Source organism: Sus scrofa, chromosome 2 (assembly GCF_054392235.1).
Source record: "Sus scrofa isolate SSC_HxYL_T2T_F1_AM1 chromosome 2, Sscrofa_HxYL_maternal_Yorkshire_Landrace_v2.0, whole genome shotgun sequence".
NCBI classification, from domain to species: domain Eukaryota; kingdom Metazoa; phylum Chordata; class Mammalia; order Artiodactyla; family Suidae; genus Sus; species Sus scrofa.
The window spans coordinates 77,243,636-77,262,690 of NC_139384.1; the positions used below are offsets into that span (position 1 = coordinate 77,243,636).

The window sequence follows — 19,055 nt, forward strand, 5'->3', positions numbered from 1 at the left end:
GAACCAAATAATTTAAGAAATTTTGTTACCATATATAAAAATTTATGGAGTAGCAATTGTGGTTCAGTGGACTGAGAACCTGATGTAGTGTATGTGAGGATGCGGGTTTAGATCCTTGGCCTCAGTCTGTGGGTTAAGGATCCAACACTGCAAGCTATGGCATAGATCTCAGATGCAGCTTGGATCTGGTGTTGCCATGGCTGTAGCATGGGCAGCAGCCGCAGCTCCAATTTGACCCCTGGCCTTGGAACTCCCATATGCTTCAAGTATAGACATTAAAAAGAAAAATAAATAAATAATAAAATAAAAATTTCTAAAACCTGACCATCCATGGAGTTCCTGTTGTGGCTTAGGAGGTTAAGAACCTCACTAGTATCCATGAGGATGCAAGTTCCATTCCTGGCCTCGCTCAGTGGATTAAGGATTCGATACTGTGGCGAGCTGCAGTGTAGATAATAGATGCAGCTCTGATCTGGTGTGGCTATGATCTAGGCCAGCATCTGTAGCTCTAATTCAACCCCTAGACTAGAACTTCCATATGCTGCAGGTGCAGCCCTAAGAAGCAACAAAACAAAGAAAACTGACTTCCTTTAGTGGTCTCTCTCTCTCTCTCTCTCACACACACACACACACCACATTGAAAACATGGTGACTTAAAACATTAGGTGTTTATTTTTCTCAAGAAATCATTCTTGAAGATACTAAAGATTAAAACATTTTCCCTTCAATGTTGTCATGTATTCTCTAAGGGATAATAATTGAATAAAAGTTTTCTCACAGTCATTAAACAACTTGGGATTCTTCCACATGTGAATTATTCAGAGTCTTTCTCACATTCCTCAAAACCAGTTCTTTTCCATTAGCATTTCATTGTATGTCTTAAAGACTGAGAGTTCACTGAAAGCTGTTTTACATGGATCTCACTAAAAGGATATTTACTGGGCATGAATTCTTTCATGACGCCAAAGGGATAAGGGTTTACTGAAATCTTGTCCACACATACTGCATTTATAGGGTTTTTCTCCAGTATGTACTCTTTTGTGCACAGTGAGATTACACTTTACACTGAAGGATTTTCCACATTCATTACACTCATAGGGTTTCTCCCCAGTGTGAGTTCTCATGTGTATAGTAAGGGACACACGCCTGCTGAAAGCCCTTCCACACTCATTGCACTTATAAGTTTTCTTGTCCCTGGTATGGTTTTTCATATGTTTCCTGTAAGATAAGACACCATGGAAGATTTTCCCACATTCCTTACATTCATGTTTCATTTTAAAGTGAACTTTTTTGTGTAAAACGAGGAAAGACTTCACTCTGAAGGCTCTTCCACATTGATTACATGTAAAGGGTTTTTCTCCAGTGTGAATTCGCACATGTTCTTTAAGGCATGAGCGATCTCTGAATGCTTTTCCACAGTCATTACACTTACAGGGTTTCTCTCCAGTATGAATTTTCTTGTGTGTGGTAAGGTTACAGCTCAATCTAAAAGTTTTCCCACATTGATCACACTTGTAAGGTTTCTCTCCGGTATGAATCCGGAGGTGTGTCTTAAGAGATGCCTGACTACTTAGTGCTTTTCCACAGTGGCTACATTTAATGGATTTCTCTCCAGTGTGAATTCTCTTATGTCTTTTAAAATATGGGAGGATACTGAAGGTCTTCCCACAGTCATTACATGTAAAAGGTTTCTCTCCAGTATGTGTTGTCTGGTGTATGGTAAGCCTAGAGCTTCTACTGAAGGTTTTGCTGCATTGATTACATTTATAGGGTTTTTCTCTTGAATGAGTTTCCGAATGTTGTCTGAGAAGTGAGCTATCTCTGAAGGTTTTTCCGCAGTCATGGCACCCATAGGGCTTCTCCCCAGTATGAATTCTCTTGTGACGTGTAAGGTAAGAGTTTGAGCTGTAGGCTTTCCCACATTGATAACACTTAAATGGTTTTTCTCCAGTGTGGGTTCTCATGTGCAACTTAATGGATGAGCGGTTCTGTAATACTTTACCACACTGACCACACTTAAAAGACTTCTCTCCAATGTAAGTTTTTTCATGCTTCTTCAGGCATGAGATTGAATTTAAGATTTCCCCACAGTCACTGCATTCATAGGATTTCTCTCTTGTATGTTGTCTCTCCTGAACAGTTAAGTAAGAACTCTTGACGAAGGCATTTTCATCTTTTTTACATCCATAAGATTTTTCCCCAGGAAGAATTCTCTTATGTGACCGAAGGTGTAAATAACCTCTGAGGTCTTTTTCAGAGTCACAGTATTGATAGGGTTTCTTTCCAGGGCAAATGTTCTCATTCTGAGAAATTCTATATTTCACACTCAAGGCTTCAACAACTTCACTGCATTTAAAAGGATGGTCTCCATGAGTTTGTTCCTATTGATTAAAATATGAGTTTTAATCACAGGATTTATCATGGTCATTATATTGGTTGAAGAATTTCCCCCCCAATATAAATTCTGGGATGTCCTAAAGAAAGGGCCTATGTGCTGGTCCAACTTGGGGGACAGACCTTTGGGACTGACACTGAGTTCAGCTTCTAATGAACAATGAACACTTGGGCAAGTTACTTATGCTTTCTGTGTCTCAACTTCCTTATCAACAAAATAGAGGCAATGATAGATAATGCCTTGCAAGGTTTTTATAAGCAATAAATGAGGTAAAACACATATAATGCAATCACAACATTGGCATATAAATTACAAATAAATAAACTAATGATAAAAAAATAAATTCTGGCATGTCTAGAACACTATTAATATCAGTATTTCACATTTTCTTAGTGAGTATGTACAATTTCTGACTGAGTTTATCAGTTTGAGTAAGTTGATTGCTATACCAGATGGCTGCATTAGAGTTTCTCTAACAGTTTTAACATAAACTTGCCTTAGAGTGGATTATATCTTAAAAATTTAATATCTAATTCCATTATGAAAATATTTACTTTGGAGATTCTCTGCAGCCATTTTTAGAGCTATGTGTTTCCTTCCAATTAATACTTAGAGAATCTCCAGAGTTCCCATCATGGTGAAGCAGAAATTAATCCGACTAGGAACCATGAGGTTGCAGGTTCGATCCCTGGCCTTGTTCAGTGGGTTAAGGATCTAGCATTGCCATGATCTGTGGTGTGGGTCTCAGATGCTGCTTGGATCTGGCATTGCTGTGGCTGTGGCATAGGCTAGCAGCTGTAGCTCCAAATCAACCCCTAGTCTGGGAATCTCCATATGCCATGGGTGTGACCCTAAAAAGCAAAATAAATAAATAAATAGATAGAGAATCTCCTGCTTTTTATTTATGAAATGAATATGATATCCCTCAAATTATCCTCTAGTCCTTTTCTATCTTACAGAATTCTCAACTTCTAATGTGAAGATACCTTATCCCATGTGAATCTTACCTTCTTGCCACTGAGTGTACATTTCTCCAAAGTACCTTGTTTAAGCTGTGGTTGTTTGGTTTTAAGGAGAGTCATCTCATCTGAACATAGAAGGGACACGTTTTGGAAAAGACATGGTGATAATATGTTAACAAAAGTAGGTAACATCCAAACCCAAGCTAAAACAAATGGAAACATAACCTCAAATTCCTAGAGTATGAAATGGTGGATGGTGATGACCAAAAAAAATAAGGCCCATGTGTATTTCTCTTCAAATATTGACCTTAGAGTTAAGAAGACAATATGAAAGAAAAATCCATTCATGATGAAAGTAATAATACTTACATGGTTTAGTATCTCATGCGATTTACTAAGGAATGATAATATCATGATTGAAAATTATGTTAACAGGCTATTACTGCATATGCAAAAATGGGAAGAATCAGATGATTCCAAATGTAAATATTAAAGAGCAAGACAGACCTTTCACAGCATAAATATGAAATGGTAGGCAAAAAGTGAAAGATTAGGAAAAGCTGAAACTACATGAGGAAGTTCACACCTAATGGTCTCTCCTTTTTCCTCAAATGTAAAAGATAGGTATATTTTAAAATTTCTTGATTGACATTTCATAGTGTCATTTCTTCCTCACCCCAACCAGATCTGATAGGCAAGATATTCATATATGCCTCTTGCTCACCTGAACATGTGTCTTGGTGAACTCTCCTCCCTACTGTCCCTATTTCATTCTCCTGCTCCATCTGGGTGATAAGAGGAGGTTTGCCAAGATGATGTCCTATAATAGGCAATGATATATACAAAAACTATGTACAACAAAAACTGTCATCAAAATGTGGCAATAACTTGGTCTTAGAGGTTTTGAAGATAGGCAATTGTGACTTTACAGGTAGCATAATGGTGACAAACTTCTAAAAGAGAAAGCAAAAGTGAAACATTTGGGAGATCAAACTTCCAGAATGACAGAATGAGAACTGTGGTTAACTCATCTTCCCACTAAAACAACAACGATGGAGAAAACTAGAATCAGGCACAATACTGTAAATCAATTATACTTTAAAATAAAGAAAATAACCCCCCCAACAAAACTAGAATTAATCATTTCAGGACTTTGAAGCCACAAATGGAAAATTAACCAAAGCCACAAATGGAAAATTGTCCATCCAAGAAAAATTACTGAATCTTTGTAGGGAACAGGATCTGTGACATTTTAATTTAAGAATATTTCTATCCCCCACCCCCCACCTCAAGATAGTGGCCAAAAGGAGCAGCCTTGCAGTCAACAGAGAGGTCTGATGTCTTTGGGTGCTCTGTTAAAAGAATCATCCCCAGAATGCAGTCAATTTTTTTTTTTTCTAAACTTGAAGCTCCCTAGAAAATCCCTACCCTCAAGGTGTTATGACTATTTTGATTTTGCTCAGAACTTAGCTTAGGAAAAAAAACAAAAAACAAACCTTAGCCTCAAGGCATTACCAAAACAATAGCTTACCAAAACAATAGCTGCTAACATCTGCAGGCTATGATTTCAGTTGGGATAAAAAGGAGATTGGCTGGGAATTTGAAAAAAAAAAAAAAAAAGAACTAGACAACCACACGGAACTTTGTGGGGTTTTGTTTTTTGTTTTGTTTTGTTTAGTTTATTTGTCTTTGTATGGCTGCTCCTGAGGCATATGGAGGTTCCCAAGCTGGGGGCCAAATCAGATCTGGGGGCCAAATCAGAGCTATAGCCACTGGCCTACACCACAGCCACAGCAATACAGGATCCGAGCCACATCTGCAGCCTACACCACAGCATATGGCATGCTGGTTCCTTAACCCACTGAGAGAAGCCAGGGATTGAACCTGCCTCCTCATGGATGGTAGTCAGAGATTTGTTTCCACTGAACCATGAGGGGAACTCCAGCTGCATGGAACTTTGAAAGCCTCCAACAAGTTCCTGGGGATCTTAAACTCTGTGTGCATGAGCAAGACTGTGCACACACCCAGGGAAGATCCAGGAAAGAAAAAGTCACAAGTCATTCACCTTCAGTTGACCCTAAGACCCTGTCCAAGCAAGAAGTGAAAGCTAAGCCTATCTTGTAAGTAGCCTAAAGCTTAAAGCTGTGACTTCTCCCACGGATTGCCTTGGGAGATGGGTGAAAGAGATACAGGCAAGGCATTTAAGAAAATCTTTTTACCAACCATTGGTGGACTGCTAAATTATAATGATCAGATAGTGACTACTGGGAATTTAGGCTTTTAAATAAATACTTAGAACAAAGCAAAACCAAAAAACTAGGAGAAAACCGTGGCTGCAACCTGCAAGGAATAAATACAGAATCCAGAATTTATCTATACAAGTAAGTACCAATAAGAAAACAAAAGCTAGGGAGTTCCCATGTGGCTCAGTGATTAACAAATCCAACAAGGAACCATGAGATTGCAGGTTCAATCCCTGGCCTCACTCAGTGGGTTAAGGATCTGGTGTTGCCATAAGCTGTGGTGTAGGTCTCAGAGGCAGCTCGGATCCCACGTGGCTGTGGCTGTGGTATAGGCTGGCAGCTATAGCCCCAATTAGACCCCTTGCCTGTGAACCTCCATATGCTGCAAATGCGGCCCTAGAAAAGACCAAAAAAAAAAAAAGAAAAAGAAAACAAAAGCTAGAGTACAACTGTAGCTCAGCAGATTAAGAACCTGACTAGTAACCACGAGGATGCAGGTTTGATCCCTGGCCTCACTCAGTGGGTTAAGGATATGGCATTGCCATGAGCTGTGGTATAGGTTGCAGATGCGGCTCAGATCTGGCATAGCTGTTGCTATGGCATAGGCTGGCAGCTGCAGCTCCGATTTTACCCATAGCCTGTGAACTTCCATATGCTGCAGATGTGGCCCTAAGAAAGAACGGAAGGAAGGAAGAAAAAAGAAAACCCAGCAATGAAAACAAATCCCCCTAGAACTGAGTTCCCTTGGTAAGTTTATGATTAATATCTCTGCCTAAAACTTTATTCCCTTTCTTTTTCCTCCCCTCTAACCTCAATACTGTCTGTGCTAACTGAACACTAATCAACCAGACTCAAATGACTAAAATTGCTGTTGTCAATAACATCATTAATGTACTAAGATTACTATTATAGATATCATCATTAATGTACAAACTCAGGTTGTTTTTCCAAAGCAAGATGAACTAACAGCCCCCCCGCACCCTCTGTAACTCAGGCCATGGCCAGAGAGTCTTAAACCAGAGACATCCTGACTATGATTAGTAAATGTCACAAAACTATTGTTTTTAATCCCAGCCTCTTTGTTCTTCCTCTTTTAAAAAACCTCTAGCTTAAAGACCAAGTTGGAGCAGATCTGAGGCTTTTCTCCCACTCCTTGCTCAGTGCCCTGAAATAAATGCTGTACTTTCCTTCACCACAACCCAGTGTCAATAGATTGGCTTTGCCATGCATCAGAGGAGCAGACTCGAGTTTAGTTCAGTAACAGCAACAACAAACCTTGATGATAAAGGGATCCAATACTAAAGCTGGTAAATTTTTTAAATGTCCACTTTTCAACAAAAAATTATGAAACAGTCAAAGAAACAGAAAAGTGTCCTACAAATACAGGAGGAAGAAATGACCCAGAAATTTCACTCTTAGGCATACACGCAAGCTAAATGGCAACATATATTCATTCACACACAAAAAAACTGGACTATGAATGCCATAATAGAAAGTGTCAAAAATCCAAACATCCATCAACACAGATGACCTTGAAAACATTATGCTAAGTGAAAGAAGTCACAAAGGACCACATGTGGGAGGATTCCATTAATATGAAATGCAGAATAGGCAAATCTATAGACGAGAAAAGTAGATTGTTACCAAGGACTGCAGGGAGGAGGAATGAAATGCTCTGTAGGCTCTCTGGAATTAGACAGTGGTGATAGTTGCAAAAATCTATGAATATACTAAAAAAAAATCCCATTGTTTTGTACACTTCAAGTGGGTAAATTATGGTATGTGTATTATATCTCAATTCACCTTTTCCTTAAAAGCAAAAACCTACAAAAACTTATAGTCTGATCAGAAGTGATAGGGTCTTACTCATCCCAGAAATCCATGACCAAACTTAATAAATAAATCAAAGGAATGTGATGGCCTTACCAAGTGAAGCCAAGTTTCTATAATTCTCCAGCATCACATTTCTGTATAGTTTTCTCTGGGACGAATTCAGCAATGCCCACTCCTCCTGGGTGAAGTCTATGGCCACATCCTCAAAGGTTACTGAGTTCTAAAATAACAACATATTCTGTCTCAACCAACAGCCAGTATTCCTGGGAAGAAGGTCATGAGTAATAGCATTGCAGATGAAAGAACTGTTTCATTTCCCACAGAGTGACCATACATTTTTTGAGGTTAAGACAGTCATATAACCTTCTTGGTCCAATTGTCTTTTTGTCTTTTTTTTTTAAGGGCTGCACCCATGGCATATGGAGGTTCCCAGACTAGGGGTATAATTGGAGCTACAGCTGCTGGCCTATGCCACAGCCACAGCATCACCAGATCCGAGCCACAGCTCATGGCAATTCGGGATCCTTAACCCACTGAGCGAGGCCAGGGACCAAACCCCTGACCTCATGGTTCCTAGTTGGAATCGTTTCCCTGGCACCACAATGGGAACTCCATTCTTGGTCGAATTGGAGCAGCAGCTACTGACCTACACCTCAACCACAGCAACAATGGATCTGAGCCACATTTGTGACCTACAACACAGGCCATGGTAACCCAGGATCCTTAACCCACTGAGCAAGGTGAGGGATCGAATGTGCATCCTCATGGATACTAGTCAGGTTCTTAACCTGCTGAGCCACAATGGAAATTCCTCCTTCTTTTACTCTTTACTTATTTTACTAACACCACTAAGCACAAGGTATACCTGAGAAAAACTGTAAATAGTGGGGTGGAAGAATATTTTTTGGAATTTCCTAAACCATCATCAGGACCCTCAAAATACAGGTCGAGTTATGAGGCTCCATAGTACTAGAAGGAGATGCATTTACTCCAGGGGACCAGAATGTATTTGAGGAGAAGGAAAGAAATTCTTGACTTACCTGTAACGCCAAGTGGAAGTTTTCCACCTCTGTGAATCCCTCATGAGCACAAGGAGGGTCTAGCATGGGGAGAATTAGAGCAGAGGGTGACATGAGCATCTAGGCACATACATTATTGCCACATTCACAAGCCTAGAAATTTTTCCACATCCCTTGAATGTGGAATCACACACACACACACACACACACTATTAGCTAGAGCAACCCGCTCCACCCAGAGTCGGAAAATAGAGTGCTTTCTATTTACAACAGTCAAGACATGAAAGCAACCTACATGTCCATCAACAGATGAATGGATAAAGAAGATATGGTATCTTTATACAATGGACTATTACTCAGCCATAGAAAGAATGAAATAATGCCATTTGCAGCACATGGATGGACCTAGAGATTATTGTACTAAGTGAAGTTAGACAGAGAAAGACAAATACCAGTACTACTTATATGTGGAACCTAAAATATGACACAAATGTAGTTCCCACCACGGCACAGTGAATAGAGAATCTGACCATAGCAGCTTGGGCTGCCGCAGAGGTGCAGGTTTGATCCCCAGCCCAGTGCAAGCAGTGCCTTAAAGACTCCAGCATTGTTGCAGCTGTGGCGTGGGTTGTTGCTGTGACTTGGATTTAATCCTTGGCCCAGTGGGAGTTCCCATTGTGGCTCAGCAGTAGCAAAACCAGCTAGTATCCATGAGGATGTGGGTTCGATCCCTGGCCCTGCTCAGTGGATTAGGGATCTGGTGTTGCTTCGAGCTGTGATGTAGGTTATAGACGAGGCTTGGATCCTGTGTTGCTGTGGCATACGCCAGTAGCTGCAGCTCCAGTTAGACCCCCAGCATGGGAACTTCCACATGCTGTGAGCATGGCCCTAAAAAGACCAAAAAAAAAAACCACCACCACCACCACCAAAAACAAACTCTGGCACAGGAATTTCCATATGCTGCAGATGCAGCCATAAAAAAAAAAAGAATTGACAAACGAACTTATTTATGAAACAGAAACAGACTCACATAGAAAATAAACTTTTGATTATTAAAGTGGAAAGGGGGTAGGCAAGAGATAAATTAGGAGTTTCAGATTAGCAGATAAAGACTAATGCATATAAAATAGATAACAATATATTCAATATCCTGTAATAAACCATAAGGGAAAAGAATATGTATATGTGTATAACTGAATCAGTTTGCTGTACACCAGAAACTAATACAACATTGCAAATTGACTATATTTTGATTAAAAAAAAAGAAAATAGGGTGCTTTGATACGAGAAATGGATTTATAGTCTCAATTTTCTTAGGAAACTGAAATTCACAAAGGTTGAGTTTTACCTTTCCCAGCTTCATAAAATAAATGGATGGGATAAGGAAATGCCACCTCTAAATTTTTTTTTTTTTTTGTCTTTTCTAGGGCTGCACCTGTGGCACATGGCTAGGGGTTGAATTGGAGCTGTTGCTGCCAGCCTATGCCACAGCCACAGCAACGTATGATCTGAGCCGTGTCTGTGACCTACACCACAGCTCACAGCAACGCCAGATCTTTAACCCACTGAGCAAGGCCAGGGATCGAACCTGAAACCTCATGGTTCCTAGTCAGATTTGTTAACCACAGAGCCACGACGGGAACTCCCACCCCTAAATTTTCTTCCCTCTCCCCACCATGCACATATTCCCTTCCCCCAAGATCCCCAAGGGCACTGAATCAGACATGGGCAAATTTAGGGGCTCTGAGAGTTCACAGAGCTCCATACCCACCACCTCTCGTTTCAGCCCCTTCTTCACAGTCCTCTGTAGATACTCAGGTCCCTTCTTTTATGCCTACTCTAAGGTACAGAGTCCACATAATTCTGGAGAAGTGAATCTACCCTAGGAACATACCCAAAATAGTGGACAGATGTGAGGCTGCCATTTTGCAAGTCGTTAAGTAGTAGATACGTTCAGAGAGCAATCAGGAGAACCGAGATGCTCTTCTTGCTTCTGTGGTCCACTCCAGGCAGGGCTCTGAAATAAAGAAATATTAACAAGAGAATTCACAAGCTTCTGTTTCTCCTCTATACTTCGGACAAGTCCATCCTAACGCATGCCGCATGTGCTCCTTCAAAATTCAAGCTGTCTCTGGGTCTTTGTTTTGCATGTCATGTACAACCTCAAAGCAATATGGTGGGTATTCCTGACCTTCCCCATCTCTATTGTATGTGCTCCCCATTATCAAATCACGTGACTCACCACTTATCAAAACCCCCATCTCCCCTGAGGCACTTCACTGGCTTCTCACCTGAATTAGCACCAGCACAGAGACCTGAGCCATAAAAGTCACTGATACCTGACTCCCATTCTTCATTTTAACTTCCATCCCTGCTCAGATTGAAGATGATTCCATGTTCTTGGGTACAACTAGCAAACATCCATGGTGTCTGCATCCCAACCACACACCTTGAACATATCATCACCTGAGACTCTTGCCCTATCCAAGGCAAAAAGCCAGACACCCCACTTTCTGAACAATAGTAGCTATGCTTCCACCTTGCTCACTTTTTAGCCTATGTTGAAACTTCTCTCCTACCTGACAGAAGAGTCCAAGCTATTCATCCATCCTGTATTGCTATTTACAATCCTCATTTCCTTGACACTGCACATGAAATGTCCTATCACTCCAATAATATAATTTCCAAAATTCAAATTCCTCTCTGTCCTATTATAACGCCTGCCTTGGATAATTCCAACCGTCTATCCCGCTGGGTAATTCCTATCTAATCAGTTATATAGGAAGCACTAAAAGTTTGAGGCTACATACTCTATATGTTTCTCTTTTTGGATGAGCCTGTGGCATGTGGAAGATCCCAGTTCAGGGATCAAACCTGAGCCACAGCAGTGACCACACTGGGTCTCTAACCAGTGAACCACAGAGGAACTCCAAGGCCACATACTCTAAATGGATCCTCAACACTAAAGGAAAAGCCCAACAGGAAATTTAATCTCAGTTATCCAAAGACCTTTTCACAGTTCCTCCAAGGTCTTTTTTTTTTTTTTTTTTTTTTGTCTTTTTGCTATTTCCTGGGCCGCTCCCGCGGCATATGGAGGTTCCCAGGCTAGGGGTCGAATCGGAGCTGTAGCTGCCGGCCTACGCCAGAGGCATAGCAACGCAGGATCCCAGCCGCGTCTGCAACCTACACCACAGCTCACGGCAACGCCGGATTGTTAACCGACTGAGCAAGGGCAGGGACCGAACCCGCAACCTCATGGTTCCTAGTCGGATTCGTTAACCACTGCGCCACGACGGGAACTCCTCCTCCAAGGTCTTAACTTTGCCTCTTCAATGACAAATGATCTTACATCTCACTTTGCAGAGAATTTGTAAAAAGATGAGAAGGATTTCTCATCTTCTTGCCACTAATTCAAAAGTAGCTCCTCAGCATCATGGATTCTTTCACTTTGAAAATGAAATGCCTGCTTTCTAATCTAGTCAATATCTCCAGAGTTCCTGTCATGGCTCAGAGGGAATGAACCCAACTAATGTCCATGAGGATGCAGGTTTGATCCCTGGCCTCATTCAGTGGGTTAAGGATCCAGTGTTGCCATGAACTGTTGAGTAGGTCTCAGATGCGGCTTGGATTCTATGTTACTGTGGCTGTGATGTAAGCCGGCAGCTGCAGCTCCGATTCAACCCCTAGCCTGGGAGCTTCCATATGCTGCAGGTACAGCCCTAAAAAACAAAACGAAACAAAAAATATCAGTATCTCCCATTTTGCTATGCCAGGTTTCCTATCTTTGGCACTGCTGACTTTTGGAGCTGGATACTTTGTTGTTGTGGGGGTACCTGCATTGCAGGGTGCTTAGCAGCATCCTAAGACTCTACCCACTAGATGTCAGCAGCATCTTCTCTAGTTGTGAAAGGAGTATTACCAAAAGTCCCCTAGGGGGCAAAATTGCCCCATTAAGAACAACTGGTCTGGAGTTCCTGCCGTGGCAAAGTGGTTAAGGAATCTGAATCCAAATCAGACTAGGAACCAAGAGGTGGCAGGTTTGATCCCTGGCCTTGCTCAGTGTGTTAAGATCCGGTGTTGCTGTGAGCTGTGGTGTAGGTCGCAACGTGGCTCAGATCCCGCATGCCTGTGGCTCTGGTGTTGGCTCCGATTAGACTCCTAGCCTGGGAACCCTCCATATGCCGTGGGAGCGGCCCTAGAAAAGGCAAAAAGACCAGGAAAAAAAAAAAAAAGAGCTGGTCTGGTTTAATCACTTCCTACTTTCTCAGAAACCTTGCTTTATTAATTATTCCTTTGTTCTTTGCCATCATCATCCACTTTGACTCCACTATGCTCATACATTTAACATTGAAACATAATCAACTACCTCCCTTCTTGAAACAATTCATGCCTCGGGTCCCACTTAGCCCTCCAGTTATTGCTCAATCAATCTCTCTTCCTTTTCACCATCAAACTTCTTGAAATAGTCTCCCCTCACATTCCTCCCGTTCCTCACTTCCCTGAATACACTCCAACCTGATTTCCATCTCTCCCCACTTCACTGACACTGCTCTGCCAAGACTGGCAAGGCACTGGATGCTTTTCTGTCTTTGACTTAGTTGGATGCTCAGAAAAATTCTTTTTTTTAAAAAAAATATGTATTTTTATTTTGTTTGCATCCCTATTTTTCTTTTTATTTTTAGGGCTACACCTGCAGCATATGGAAGTTCCCAGGCGAGGGGTTGAGCTGCAGCTGCTGGCCTGCACCACAGCCATGATTCTACTAAAAGTAGAATTACCTTTAGATCCAGCACTCCCACTCCTGGGTATGTATCCAAACAAAACAATAATTCAAAAAGATACATGCACCCCTATGTTCATTGCAGCACTGTTCACATAGCCAGGACATGAAAACAACCTAAATGTACATTCACAGATGAATGGATTGAGATGTGCTACATTTATACAGTGGAATACTACTACTAAGCCATTATAAAAGAACAAAATAGGAGTTCCCATGTGGCTCTGAGGTAACAAATCCAACTAGTATCCAAGAGGATGAAGGTTTGATTCCTGGCCTTGCTCAGAGGATTAAGGATCTGACACTGCCGCCAAGCTTTGGTGTAGGTCGCAGACATGGTTCGGATCTGGCATTGCTGTGGCTGTGGTAGAGGCCGGCAGCTGCAGCTCTGATTCAACCCCTAGCCTGGGAAATGCCATATGATGCAGGTGAGGCCCTTAAAAAAAAAAAAAAAAATTTCCGTTATAGACTTCTATACCCTACTATACAACAGAAATTGATACTCAGACTAATCCAAGCCTCATCCTTCTCTCCACCCAAATCCAATGATTTATTTATTTAATGGTGGTCTCTCCAGAGAAAATCCCAACTACTAAACTCTCCCTCCAACCCCTTCCACATGTGGATAGTTCTTCCTTTGCTATTTTTCTGCCCATTTAAATGCCATTCCCTTGAAATCACCTTTTTCTTTTCTTTTCTTTTCTTTTTTTTAAGGCTGCACACACAGTATGTGGAAGTTCCCAGGCTAGGGGTTCAATCAGAGCTGCAGCCGCTGGCCTACACCACAACCACAGCAATGCAGGATCTGAGCTGCGTCTGTGACCTACACCACAGCTCATGGCAACACCATATCCTTAACCCACAATGGGAACTCTTTCTTTTTTTAAAAAACTTTCTTTTTGTGGGGAGTGGCCTTTTCCTATTAAAACCCCATAACCTGTCACTAGCACATTACTAGCCACATGGTAAAGAGTACAACTGGGTGAAGAAATTAATGAGTATGTTTCCACCTTCTAGCTCTTCCCCAAGACATGCTTTTGTTTTACTTTGCAACTATCAAGAGCCTAGATTACCATCACTCATTCCTAAACCCCACTACTAATGCTTAATCTTTTCTCTCCGATTGGACCCCTAGCCTGGGACCATCCATATGCCACAGAGCGCCCCTAAAAAGCAAAAAATAAATAAAATAAAATAACTTTAGTCACTTTCGATGGAACACGATGGAGGAGAATGTGAGAAAAAGCAATGTTTATATATGTATGACTGGGTCATTTTGCTGTACAGCAGAAATTGGCAGAATGTTATAAATCAACTGTAATAAAAAATAAAAAATAACTCAGAATTAGCTGTCATTTACAACTAGGCTTAATCGGTGAACTGTAAACTCCAGGGATCTAACCCTTATAGATTTTGTTTGCCATTGTACCCATGGAACTGAGAAAACAGTAACAAGCTCCGTGTAGGCGTGTAATAAATATTCGTGGGAGTTCCCATTGTGGCTCAGTGGTTAACGAATCTGACTAGGAACCATGAGGTTGTGGGTTCAATCCCTAGCCTGGCTCAGTGGGTTAAGGATCTGGTGTTGCTGTGACCTGTGGTGTAGGTTGCAGACGAGGTTCGGATCCTGTGTTGCTGTGGCTGTGGCATAGGCTGGTGGCTACAGCTCCGATTAGACCCCTAGCCTGGGAACCTCCATATGCTGCGGGAGCAGCCCAAGAAATGGCAAAAAGACAAAAAAAAAAAAACAAAAACAAAAACCAAAAAGATACATGTGGAGTTCCCATCGTGGTGCAGGGGAAATGAATCCGATTAGGAAACATGAGGTTGCAGGTTTGATCCCTGGCCTCAATCAGTGGGTTAAGGCTCTGGTGTTGCCATGAGCTGTGTGTGGTGTAGGTCACAGATGTAGCTTGGATCTGGCGTTGCTGTGGCTGTGGTGTAGGCTGACAGCTGTGGCTCTTTTTAGACCGATAGCCTGGGAACCTCCACATGCCGAGGGTGCGACCCTAAACAGCAAAAAAAAAAACCCCCAGAAAGATACATGCACCCCTATGTTCATTGCAGCACTATTCACAATAGCCAAGACATAGAAACCATCTAAATGTCCATCAACAGATGAATGAATTAAGATGGGGTACATATACACAATGGAATACTACTACTCAGCTATAAAAAAAGAACAAAATAATGCCATTTGCAGCAACATTGATGCAACATGGAAATTCTTATACTAAGTGAAGTCAGAAAGAGAAAGACAAATGCTATATGATATCATATATATCTGGAATCTAATATATGGCACAAATGAACCTATCTACAGAAAAGAAAAAACTCATGGACATGGAGAACAGACTTGTGGTTGCCAAGAAGGAGGGGGAGGGATTGGGAGTTTGGAGTATAGCGTTTGAAATGGATAAGCAGCTATTGTATTTGCAATGGATAAGCAATGAGATTCTGCTGTAATACCCAAGGAAATATATCTAATCACTTTAAATCAAGTATTATAAAACATTTTTAAAAATAGTTTATAATAACCTGTATGGGAAAAAAAGGATATGTATGTATAACTGATTCACTTTGCTGTACACCTGAAACTAATACAACATTGTTAAGTCAACTAATTAAAAAAAATTTAAAAATTAAGTCAATTAAGAAAAATAAAACCAAAGTTGATACCTAATTTGCCTTCCTTAGGTTTTATCTGGTTATGGGGAGGATAAACATTTAATTAACACAGCACAATAAGGTCAAAACTTCTGCAATATAGAGTCAGTTGAACTCTTAATTTAGGCAGCACCTTTTTTTTTTGTATTTTTAGGGCTGCACCCACAGCATATGGAGTTTCCCAGGTAGGGGTCGAAGCAGAGCTGTAGCTGCCAGCCACAGCCACAGCCACATCAATACCAGATCCGAGCTGTGTCTGCTACCTACACCACAGGTCACGGCAACACTAAATCCTTACCCCACTGAGCGAGGCCTAGTATTGAACCTGCATTGTCATGGATACTAGTCAGATTTGTTTCCACTGAGCCATGATGGGAACTCCCAATTTAGGTAGTACCTTAATGAAATTTGCATCACTTTTTTTAGAATCTTTTGACTTTCAAGTGTTGGAGGTTGTCATGTTAGCTGAGCTCACTTGAAAAAGCTGACGTTAATATTAGAACTCATGATTAAAAGGTAATAAATTGCCCATCCTGACACCCTGTGAACAAAACTTACATGGATAAAAAATTATCAGTTATCTCCCTTGGCTACCTCTGCAAGAATGAAGTCACTAGTCACTGAAAGGAAATGAGGGTGGAGATCAGGAATGATTGCTCTGTGCTCTGGGAAAAACTGGCAGAACAGGCCTTCAGATAGCTAGATATTTTCAGGAGATTTTAGGAGCCCAATTTCTTGCATTTTCTCATATCTGAGACATCTGGTCCTTGTACTTAGCAACCTCCAGCAACGTTCTGCCAAAATGCATGCTTGATTGCAGTAAAATCACATATACTGACCCCCCCGCCCCCACCTCTTGGGAGCAGTTTCTCAGAACTATCTGAGCCTGTCTCCTGGGCTATAGTCCTCATTTGGCCCCCCAAAACTTAACTCAAAACTCTCACGTTGTGCATTTTTTGACACTTACCCAACATAAATAACAAAAATTTCAGTTCACAAGATACCTCACCCTCAAAATGCCTCCAGACGCCCACAGTCAAGGAAAATATTCTGCAAGTTAAAAATTATCTTACAGGAATTCCCTTTGTGGCTCGGTGGTAATGAACCCAACTAGTATCCACGAGGACTTGGCTTTAATCCCTGGCCTCGCCCAGTGGGTTACCGATCTGGTGTTGTGGTGAGCTGTGGTGTAGGTCACACACTCTGTTTGGATCTGGTGTTGCTGTGGCTGTGGCATAGACCAGCAGCTACAGCTCTGATTTGACCCCTAGGCTGGGAACCTCCATATGCCATGGGTGCGGCCCCCAAAAAAACAAAGAAAAAATTACAAAGCTAAGGGAAGTGGGGGAGCCCCCTGCCACAAATTCTTATTCCTTACTCACCAAAAGAGGCGGAAATCCATAGACCAGCAATTTAAGCGCTTGGGCCAGACTGAGGTTCACACACTTCTCAGCTGCAGCAAGCCTTCCTCAGAAGAAACGCACAAGGTCACCGACTTTTATCTAGGATACAATTGAAAGCCCGACAAGATTAAAAGACACACCCAGTTCTCCTAGACTAGATTTGCATGGTGAACTTTATACAGGATTATTGATAACCAAGAATATGCCCTGTTCACCTTATATCCTTTTCATTGTAAAGATACAAATTCTGTCACCTCCTGTATCTGCAGAAGATTGGTTCCAGGACCACACTATTCCCCCACCCCCCACCCCCCAACCCCCGACCCTCACACCAAAACCTGGGAGGTTCAAGTCCTTTATGTAAAATGGTGCAGTACATTCAGCATTCGGATTCCCCATGGGTTCCGCATCTGCGGATTCAGACATTTGTGGATCTACCCACCTGAGGGTCCACTGTCTACAGAAGTTTTCAGAGTGGTTTGCTGCTTATGGATGTCTAAATTGTTGCATAGTTTTACAGGGTAATTATCATTCATCCATTGAACAAATGTTTATTGAGTACTTACTGTATACAATGCACTAAATACCAGGAATGTAAATGAAACAACACAACACAGACACAGAAAAACCCGAGGCACAAGGAGTTTCCCAGGCTAGGGGCTGAATAGGAGCTGTAGCTGCTGGCCTACACCACAGCCACTACATAAGTAAGAAAGTTTTGTAGATGGTAAATGCTGGAAGAAAAATCAAATGGTAATGAGATAATGAATGACCGGTAGCAGTTGAGCCCAGGCACTCTTTGGGGAGCTAATGTTCCAGCTGAGACCTTGACAAGGCTGATAAAACTTGTGCTTAACGTAGTCTGGATTGACTAGGGCAGTGAAATCCTTTATTTATGAGAAATTCTGACAGCATAACTCTCAGATTCCCACCCTTCTCCCATGTGTCTGACAACCAACCAACATTTCCTGCCTCGACTTTCCTGTTATTGAAGTCTTTTTTTTTTTTGCTTTTTAGGACTGAACCCACAGGTATGAGGAAGTTCCCAGGCTAGGGGTTGAATTGAAGCTACAGCTTCTGGGCTACACCACAGCCACAGCAATGCCGGATCCTTAACCCAGAGTGAGGCCAGGGATAGAACCTTCATCCTCAAGGATACTAGTTGGGTTCTTTACTGCTGTGCCACAGTAGCAACTCCCCTGTCATTGAAACGCAGTTTGTTAAGTTTCCTGACACTCCCCTACTCCTGCCCCCGCCCCACCCACCACCCTCACCACTCTACCCCCGCCCCCACCTCTTAAAGTCACCCTAGCCATGCCCACAAAGCAGTTTTAACAAGCCCCACCCTCCCTCCCTCCCAGCCACTGGTCTCTGCAAATTAAAGCTTTGTTCCTCCATTCCTTCCCTGAGGCATAACACTCTTCTCTGTTTCTTCCTGTTGTAACAAGTCCCCTTTAATAAAGCCATGCCTTACTAAGGTTGGAAGTGGCTTTTGGGGGGGAGGGGGGAGGCACTCTCCTGCTATTTGGAAGTTCATGAGCCAGGGATCAAGCCCTGGCCACAGCAGCAACTTGAGTAGCTGCAAGGACAATGCTGTTTCCTTAACCTGCTCTGCCACAGGGGAATTTTTTTTTAATTAGAATTTTTTTTATTATTTTTTTTCTTTTTAGGGCCACACCTGTGGCATATGGAAGGTCCCAGGTTAGGGGTTAAATCATAGCTGCAGCTGCCGGCCTATGCCATAGCCACAGTA

The 19,055-nt window shown here is 41.9% G+C and overlaps 1 protein-coding gene across 1 annotated transcript; it reads right to left on the bottom strand.

The window, feature by feature from the left end:
- Positions 1 to 653: 653 nt before the first annotated feature.
- Positions 654 to 17,370, bottom strand: LOC102157889 (uncharacterized). Its single transcript, XM_085012741.1, has 7 exons — positions 17,282 to 17,370; positions 10,347 to 10,469; positions 8,474 to 8,532; positions 7,527 to 7,653; positions 4,082 to 4,177; positions 3,403 to 3,482; positions 654 to 2,381 (listed from the first exon to the last, which is right to left on the bottom strand). Exons 2-7 carry the CDS (start codon positions 10,375 to 10,377, stop codon positions 936 to 938), a joined length of 1,839 nt encoding a protein of 612 aa, XP_084868867.1. The 5' UTR covers positions 10,378 to 10,469; positions 17,282 to 17,370; the 3' UTR covers positions 654 to 935.
- Between the last annotated feature and the right edge of the window lie 1,685 nt (positions 17,371 to 19,055).